The sequence below is a fragment of the Cannabis sativa genome, chromosome 4, assembly GCF_029168945.1.
Source record: "Cannabis sativa cultivar Pink pepper isolate KNU-18-1 chromosome 4, ASM2916894v1, whole genome shotgun sequence".
Lineage (NCBI taxonomy): Eukaryota > Viridiplantae > Streptophyta > Magnoliopsida > Rosales > Cannabaceae > Cannabis > Cannabis sativa.
In genome coordinates, this window is record NC_083604.1 from 20630146 (window position 1) to 20639982 (window position 9837).

Genomic DNA, 9837 nt, shown 5'->3' on the forward strand with positions numbered 1-9837 from the left:
TACTTTGGGGGTGGAGGAATTATTGTATAATAATTCAAGCTCTACCAGAGAAGAACTATAACTTGGTCTATTCAAAAATACCAGAAAGTTATATCACTGAAGAAAAGTCTACACTGTATTATCTCAATTACATATTTTAAAATATGAGAGATATGTCCTCTGTTAATTCAGATGTACTTTTAAAACAGTAAAGATTTCAGTATCCCTTGATGAGTAAAGCATATAGTAAAGGATGTTTCATAAGTGTATTTATGAACAAGTTTCGAGAAGTTTGGGTGGATTCAAATATACTACACTTGATCTGAAGATCAAGACATCAGATTGACCTATTTGCACAGTTTGTTTTATATTAGTGCAAGTGGGAGTTTGTTGGGTTTTATGCCCTAAATAAAACTCTTTACAATCTAATTAGTTATCAATATAAGAAATTTGAAGTGATTGATGTTTGCATGAATTTTACATGCTAATGGTTAATATGTTTAATATGTTTATTACATTCATACACACAAAATCAGTTAAATCCAGATCATATGTTTATTCACAATTACAGTATCGTCAACACAGTGGAATGTGATTGTGATCATATGAATCAAAAGTTTTGGTCCCTGTTTCATCAGTGTTATTGGATTTACACTAATGTGATAATCAGCGATGATGTATACTTACACTTGGAGTAAGTGTTATGTTCTTTCCAGGACATTAGTAAAGTATACTAGTTTCGAATGTATGGAGTATACATTGGACTGGACCGATATTGCAACTAAGTTAAGATATTACAAACTTACCGTTATACATATCTTTCCAAGTCAATATCAGTAGTTGATCTTAAGATTAAAAGAATCTAAATCCTGATATGCTTGGGCTCAACTCAGGAGTGCTAATCATGTTCTTTGATTTATTAGTTAAGCCTACTTTTGGGTCAGGGTGATACGTATATTTTGGGAACATGATAGTATGATTGAGTGGGAGTGCTGGACATAAATATGGAATCTATAGCTTCTACTGGTGTATAAAAGTTAAGTGATGATTCCCTTCGAGCTTAGCAAATAGAAGTAAATGGATGAGCTCTTGTTTAACTGACTAATTATTAGATCACTAAACACCATTTACAGGTAGCTAATGTTGGAAATTATTTTACCAGGATCTTAGATCTACTCACAAGTATGTTTATTAACATCCTAAATAAGAACTTTCTAAAACGATAAATTAAACACATATAAAGTTAAGAAAACCTTACATTGATGCAGCGGAATTAATGTCTCCTTCCACTCAGATCTCTAACCCTTGATTCCTTTCTGTAGCAGAGTATAATCAAGATCTGAGCCCGAATGTCCTTCTTCTTCAAGTTTTGATCCTTCACAGTCTTCCAATCTATGATTGAGTTACTGCTTGCTGTGTGTGGGCACTTACTCTTTCACTAGGGTCACGAAAAAGATGAAGGAGAAAAGAGAGAGAGAGGTTTCGGCCAAGGTATAGAAACTGGGGAAGGCTCAGTTTTCTGAAGAGAGAAATTTCTGTCAGAAAGGCTTGTTGAAAAACTTGTGTTTTGACTGAGCCATCACTTTCTATTTATAGGCAACTACTAGGTTTAGGTTAGGATTTATTCGGCATTAAAATAATGAAAATATTAATTTGAAAAACTCATCTAAGTGGCCGGCCATATGGTGTTTAATGGGCCTCACTTGATTTTGCAGTTTTATCAAATTTTATCTCTATTTTCTCAAAAACGCCAATTTTCCAATTCTAACCTTTTAAATGCCAAAACTAATTATTTAATAACTAAAATAGATTATTAAATAATATTGTCATTTAATTTAATTATTAATTAGACATAAAAAGTCCATTAATAAATAAATAAACCTAGAAACTCTTTTCTTTACAATTTCACCCCTGCTTAGTGAAAATTCATAAAATTAGACATAGTCTAACTTTAGAATTATAATTGATCAATCACGAATCAATTAATGGGTCTTACAAGACAAATATTCTCAACTAGAATGGGGACCATGGATCTATATGCTGAGCTTCCAATAAGTGAACCAAATTTACCAAGTAAATTCCTACTTATTAATTCTTCGTTGAATCCACTCTTAGAACTTAGAATTGCACTCTCAGACTTATATAGAGCATATTGTATGTTCCACGATATCAATATACTATCTCATTTAACCATTGTTATAATCTTATTGTGATTTAAAGATCCTCTATATAGATGATCTACATCGAGATGGGATTTCTTTACCGTTCTCACCCCTCAATGTATTTTGCCCCTTAAAACACTTAGCTACCTGTAAATGGTGTTTAGCGATCTAATAATTAGTCAGTTAAACAAGAGCTCATCCATTTACTTCTATTTGCTAAGCTCGAAGGGAATCATCACTTGACTTCTATACACCAGTAGAAGCTATAGATTCCATATTTATGTTCAGCACTCCCACTCAATCATACTATCATGTTCCCAAAATATACGTATCACCCTGACCCGAAAGTAGGCTTAACTAATAAATCTAAGAACATGAATAGCACTCCTGAGTTGAGCCCAAGCATATCAGGATTTAGATTCTTTTAATCTTAAGATCAACTACTGATATTGACTTGGAAAGATATGTATAACGGTAAGTTTGTAATATCTTAACTTAGTTGCAATATCGGTCCAGTCCAATGTATACTCCATACATTCGAAACTAGTATACTTTACTAATGTCCTGGAAAGAACATAACACTTACTCCAAGTGTAAGTATACATCATCGCTGATTATCACATTAGTGTAAATCCAATAACACTGATGAAACAGGGACCAAAACTTTTGATTCATATGATCACAATCACATTCCACTGTGTTGACGATACTGTAATTGTGAATAAACATATGATCTGGATTTAACTGATTTTGGGTGTATGAATGTAATAAACATATTAAACATGTTAAACATATTAAACCATTAGCATGTAAAATTCATGCAAACATCAATCACTTTAAATTTCTTATATTGATAACTAATCAGATTGTAAAGAGTTTTATTTAGGGCATAAAACCCAACAGCAAAGTGTTTTAAGGGGCAAAATACATTGAGGGGTGAGAACGGTAAAGAAATCCCATCTCGATGTAAATCATCTATATAGAGGATCTTTAAATCACAATAAGATTATAACAATGGTTAAATGAGATAGTATATTGATATCGTGAAACATACAATATGCTCTATATAAGTCTGAGAGTGCAATTCTAAGTTCTAAGAGTGGATTCAACGAAGAATTAATAAGTAGAAATTTACTTGGTAAATTTGGTTCACTTATTGGAAGCTCAGCATATAGATCCATGGTCCCCATTCTAGTTGAGAACATTCTGCTTGTAAGACTCATTAATTGATTCGTGATTGATCAATTATAATTCTAAAGTTAGACTATGTCTAATTTTTTGAATTTTCACTAAGCAGGGGTGAAATTGTAAGGAAAAGAGTTTTCTAGGTTTATTTATTTATTAATGGACTTTATATGTCTAATTAATAATTAAATTAAATGTCAATATTATTTAATAATCTATTTTAGTTATTAAATAATTAGTTTTGGCATTTAAAAGGTTAGAATTGGAAAATTGGCGTTTTTGAGAAAATAGAGATAAAATTTGATAAAATTGCAAAATTAAGTGAGGCCCATTACAACACCATGGCCGGCCACTTAAGTTGATTTTTCAAATTAATATTTTCATTATTTTAATGCCAAATAATTCTAAACCTAAACCTAGTAGTTGCCTATAAATAGAAAGTGATGGCTCAGTCAAATACACATCTTTGAATAAGCCTTTCTGACAGAATTTTCTCTCTTCAGAAAACTGATCCTTCCCCACTTTCTACACCTTGGCCGAAACCCTCTCTCTTTTCTTCTTCATCTTTTTCGTGACCCTAGTGAAAGAGAAAGTGCCCACACACAGCAAGCAGTAACTCAATCATAGATTGGAAGACTATGAAGGATCAAAACTTGAAGAAGAAGGACATTCGGGCTCAGATCTTGATTATACTCTGCTACAAAAAGGAATCAAGGGTTAGAGATCTAAGTGGAATGAGACATTAATTCCGCTGCATCAATGTAAGGTTTTCTTAACTTTATATGGGTTTAATTTATCGTTTTAGAAAGTTCTTATTTAGGATGTTTAAACAACATACTTGTGAGTAGATCTAAGATCCTGGTAAAATAATTTCCAACAATGGCTTGTAGTGTTGTTAAGAATGTTCTTGATCATATGTTAAGCCTTGTGGATAAGTGTATGGGTGCCTAAATACAAGTCGATAATATATTAGATGTTATATACTTTTTTTACTGAGTTTGTCGACTCATAGATATTGTTTGCATGTGTAGGTAAAGAAAAAGATAAGGCTGAGTAATAATGAGTCCAGAGCTTGGGGATGATTGTACATGTCAAGATGGTTTGACCTAGAGAGTTCGGTCTCGGGACGCCTTGAGCTTCATTTTGTAGTCACTATGCGACATTTTTGTGAAATGTATTTTGAATATGATTATTCATTTGAAAAGCAGGATCTCGACTTTTTTATTTGGATATATATATATGTATAGTTATAAAAGTTTAAATTTGACACATTTTGCAAGAAAGCATTAAATTAGCAAAGGTGAGCACAGTAATTAGAAAGTCACTGTAGCGTGCCTAATCAGTAGGACATTATAAGGAGACACCCAAGTAGCGTTTGGCTCCCCTCTTGGAGGCAAAGGCTCCAGGGTGCCAGTTCCTCCTCAGCATGATCAGTCCCAGCACAAGATGGCAGTCCATCTTCATTCAGAGGCTCCCTTGCCTCACTATACCTCCCTAAGGGGTTATCTGTGATAACATCACAATCTTTGACGGGCCTTTAGGTAGGTTGAGCCCTTTCCTCAAGCTCAGCAGGCCTCTCAGCCTGCTCAACAAGCCTCACAGCCTGCTCAACAGGCCTCTCAACCTGTTTGGCTTGTGAAGCCTATCCCCTTGCCAGAGTGATTCCACAAAAGAAGACAAGTCTTGAGAGAGGCCTGACCGGGTGACCAATATGCATGTCAGAAGGAATATTTTCAAGAATACCGGACAAGGCTACGTGAGCCTTGATTTCTTCTTCAACAAGCTTCCACAAATATCTCAAACTGAATCCTCCAAACTCGGATCCAACAAATCTATCCGAGAATAAAGGAGTTTCAATAGATCGTAACTGCACCCTAGAACATAGGGATATTTATTTTTTGCTCACTCCTTTTACGGAGCAAAATGTAACAACCTTGCCCCTATAAATATTTAATGAATTCACAAGGGGAGGGGACCTAGAACTGAAATCATACTCACCCATCTAAGAGCACATCGCTGAAAGATATTCTGCGTAAATAATTTGAGAGCCGTAGCTAGAATTTACTTTGTCTTCCTTAGTGATTTGCTCGGTTTTATCTCATAATCAATACAACTAAAAGGGGAGTAAGTCATTACCCATATACAAGGGGGTCGAACCTCTATAAAGCCTAGTGTTCTTTATATTTATTTATTATTCCTGACTCCTTGTTGGTGATTAACCAATGATTATTTGACTCCGAGTCAGTTCGCTATTTTTTCAGTTGACAAACTCAATGAACACAAATAGGAGTTCATGTATACCCAAGATTCAGACTGATCTACTAAAGATCATCACTGTGATATGAATAACACTTTTATGGTAAATGACATGTTAATGAAAGATGTTATTCCATATCGGTCTAGTCATGTACAATCAAATGATACACAACACCTTTACTACATGTCTATTCACATATGTGATTCAAATCAAAATCGCACACACTAGAGAATAGTATAGTAAACTATGCTTGATAATTCCATATTAAAGGTTCCTTACTTTAATACACCACCAACTTGTTTTATTCATATTGTATAATTTTAATTTTTTTGTACGACTTTACAAGATTATACTATCTCCATATGAATAAGAAATTTTCAGATATTTATTAATTATACTTCTGTAATTAATGTATTCATTTATTTTATAATTATATTTTATATATTCTATAATATATTATCTATCAGTTACTTGCTTTTAGGGCATAAATCCCAACATCAAGTTATTTCAATCTAACTTCAGGACAAAGGGTTGTTTGAGTGTGCTTTCAAATTGAGACACTGCAATGTTTGGGGTTTGAGTTTGGTTGATGTTTTCTTGTGCAACTACATTCAAAGCAGAGTTTTGAGCAGTCCTTTGTGCACTAATTCCTCTTGTAGCAACTGAGCCAACTTCAACTGTAACCTCTGGTGTTTGATTACCATTCCTACCCATCGAGATCTAACTAGCCATCACAATAACTCTGATACCAAGTTAAAGTTTCTAAACTAATAGTGAAATTGAATTTTCCTCAACTCAATGAGATTGAGATCTAGACCTTTCATTATATAGCCGTACAATGATTTCAAATAATATTCTAAAAAGGATGGGTGATCTCTGCCAGCAAGGCACAAAAATAAAGATAATTACAAAGAGAATATCTTAACAGCACAATCACACTAATCATTTTTAATTGATGAGCTATCCTCAAAGTTTGTTACACCATTTGCCTGACAAAAATACAGAGATATTAGCTAGTGAGCAACTGTTCAAATGGTAATAACACATATTTGAGAACATTCATTCAGTATCTGAAGAAAAAGTTGCGTTAGCATCCTCCTTTAGAAACTAATTCAATATTAGACACAAGTACTCTCAGGATCATGTATGCAAATGGGCAAATGCAATTTAATCAGTTAAAACAATGCAAAGATTGGCAAACTGACAAAATTCTACATTCATTAGAACTACCAAAAAATTAACATCAAACAAGCAATTGACCACCCTTGGCAGCAGATGGTTTGACAAAAATACCCGAGCCAACCTAAAACAATCCTTGATGCGTGACTTAAGGTTCTCTTTAGAAATTTCTGTTAACTCTTGTATCCTAGAGCTTGGTTTTGGAGATTTTGGTTGTCTTCTAAGAGTCGATCGTATTCGAGTAATAGATCCGCAGCTTGTTTCTGGAGGGCAGCAACATGTGCTTCGGCAGTTTCAACTCTTTTATCCTTCTCATCAGACTCTGACTTGAGCTTTTTCAAACTTTTCGTTAGTGTTGAAATTTCTTCTTTCAGCAACTTTACTTCCTTGGAATGTTTCTCCTCCTCTTCTTTAAGTTGTGACTTTTCTTTCTGAAGCTTCTCAAGTTCTTCCTTTGAAGCTCCAACGTTACTCCTCAACCCAATGAGCTTTCGAAGATAATGATGCATTCGGTCAATAATGAAACCAAGAAATAGGGTAAAACCTGTACGATCAAGCTCAGCCTTCAGAGATATAGACAAGTAGAATATATATATTTATATATTTATATATATAATTAAAATGCCCTTATGATAGCCACTGCATAATTAATAACCCTTACAATGCACCATCTTATATGACCAATGAGGTCAACATACCAATTTAAAGATTATGATAAATTGACAATTCATAACTTGGAAAAAAAAAAAAAAAGCAAATGTTGAAACTATAGTCTAGAAAATATAATTACAACAACCTAGCTAACTATTGCCAAAATATACACTTACATAATATATAATACACTGCATTAGTCAGTTCTAATAGAATGATGATTGATGTTATCAGTCACAACAATGCTTGAAAAGGGCCAACTACAAGTGAGAGGAAACAAGACCAAAATGCCACAACATTTGAACTATGTAAGAAAAATCTCCTAGTCCTACAATATCCATGCCGGTTTCAAGTTCTGCATCATTTTGAATGAAGGGTTTAGACGATTACTATCAAGCTCTCAGCCAATAATCATCAAAACCCTTCCGTCAAAATGTTGTGAAAACTATTTACTTCACTATCATTCATTTTGTGCAAGAAATGTGGATTTTTGTTTATTAATGTTGTCAAATAGACCAAGTCATCATATCATGAGCTGGGTTTAAATTTTTCATTTGAGAGCCCAACAATACATATATGAGGGTCAAAAGGCAGAGTTAAATAAGCATTCCAACAACTTAAAAGGAGTTATCAGCTACATTCTTCTGAAATTATTTCTACATCAAAGCACAGATATGATCAATCCGTTCATAAACTAATATCCCAACAATCTTGTTCTTGTATATGCATTCAGTTATACATACACATACTATATAAAGATATAATATAAAATATAAATTTATGCAGTTGTTTAATGGGGTTCCATCTCAAAACATCCCCTCAAGATGTTTGTTAGAATTTGGGATAAGGTGAATGGGTTCCATCTCAAAAGACAAAACCAATTGGTAGTGAGAAGAGTAATCCATTCCTCTTATATATTCTATTATCTGTCCACACATTAGCAATGTGGGACTCTCTAACACACCTAAATTCTTGTTTTCTTTTTTCCTTCATTCTCTTTCACTTCTACAATGTAATTCTACTTTCCATATAATAAGATGACCAACATCAACTACACCTACTTTCATCCGAACCATCCATAAAAGAGAAAGAGAACTGAGTATGGCCATCATGTTGCCTCATTTTGATCCGTCCAAATTCAAAACTCAACATATCTATATATGTTCTTAAAAGATTCTATTACTCCCATCCCATCGCTTCCATGCAGATTAAGTGTCTTATATACCCATCATATATTGTTTCATCAAGTCAAACCAGTATAAAAACCAAACTAATTGCATTGGGATCTTCCAAAGAATTCAAACAATAAACAACTAAAATTATGCAAGTCCCGGTTTCCCAATTTTACTAAAGTTCCTATGATTTCAAACTTTTCAGTGAACAATTATAAGAGTATGAAAATATTTTATAGGAAACAAATCAATGAATAGAAACATATAGAATACAAAAAAGAGAAGCAAATTCCAAAGATCGGTTGACAAACAATTACATAGACCTTAGAGGAAAAAAAAAAAGGAAAGAAAGAAAAAGGGGGAATAACAAAGACATACCCATGAGTGAAGCCTCGAGCAAGTGGGTTCTCCAAAGAACCTGATCCATGGGTGACATGGAACCTAGTTTTGCACCTCTGTTCTGAATCTTAACAATGCTAAAAAAGCTTGACATGAAAATGGCAAACATAGTGCCTGCGATGGTTAATACAGTGCCCCTTTTCATTTTGAGCTGATCCAAACTCTTAATCACAAGCTCCCTTAAAGGGCCAATCTTTACCAAAAGAAGAAATGCCACAAGACCCTCAGAAAAAAGAACTAAGAACAGCAGCTGCATCATCTTTTTCGATTGTATAATTCTAACAATAGAAAGATGAGTGAAAGAAAAAAAAAACAAAAAAACAAAAAACTTTCACTTTTAATCTCAACTTAGGCTTTAAATTTTCGGAAACCCACTTGAGAGATCAATCCCATAAGAATAAAGGAAATAACTTTTCACAGAAAAACGAAGAGCCCATTTGTCATTTCCACTTCAGGAAGAGAAGAATAAACCCAAAAACCCTTGTTCATTCGTAAATATGCATTAAAATTCAGCTGCAAAAAAGAGCAGGCTTTACGGTTGATTACTCATAAAACCAATGATATCTGGGCTCAGATCTGTGCACTAAGCTAAAAGGAGAAAGCGAAGGTTGGGTTATGAGGGTTACTGAACAACCCAATAGAGATGATTTTTGGGTTACAAGTTGCAATTGCTGTTACAGTGTGACCTTAGCTTTTTGATCTTTGATGAATGTGAAGAAAACTAGTTTATTGAGATGTGTGAGCTGCAGATGGAAAGGGAAAGAGAAGGTCCGTTTTTGTTTTATTTTAACTGTTAGTCCCTTTAGTATCCGGAAATTTCATTTTAATCACTAAGTTTAAAAAGTTTTTGCTT

The 9837-nt window shown here is 33.7% G+C and overlaps 1 protein-coding gene across 1 annotated transcript; it reads right to left on the reverse strand.

The window, feature by feature from the left end:
• Positions 1-6504: 6504 nt before the first annotated feature.
• Positions 6505-9837, reverse strand: LOC115715012 (uncharacterized). Its single transcript, XM_030643791.2, has 2 exons — positions 8964-9837; positions 6505-7306 (listed from the first exon to the last, which is right to left on the reverse strand). The coding sequence occupies exons 1-2, from the start codon at positions 9241-9243 to the stop codon at positions 6936-6938; spliced, it is 651 nt and encodes a 216-aa protein (XP_030499651.1). The 5' UTR covers positions 9244-9837; the 3' UTR covers positions 6505-6935.

What these genes read in the sequence shown, in the direction of transcription:
- LOC115715012 (XM_030643791.2), bottom strand. Translation starts at nt 9,243, where the DNA reads ATGATGCAGCTGCTGTTCTTAGTTCTTTTTTCTGAGGGTCTTGTGGCA. An exon ending in GCTCGAGGCTTCACTCATGG is followed by an intron (nt 7,307 to 8,963) that starts GTATGTCTTTGT and finishes TTGATCGTACAG; the next exon opens with GTTTTACCCTATTTCTTGGT.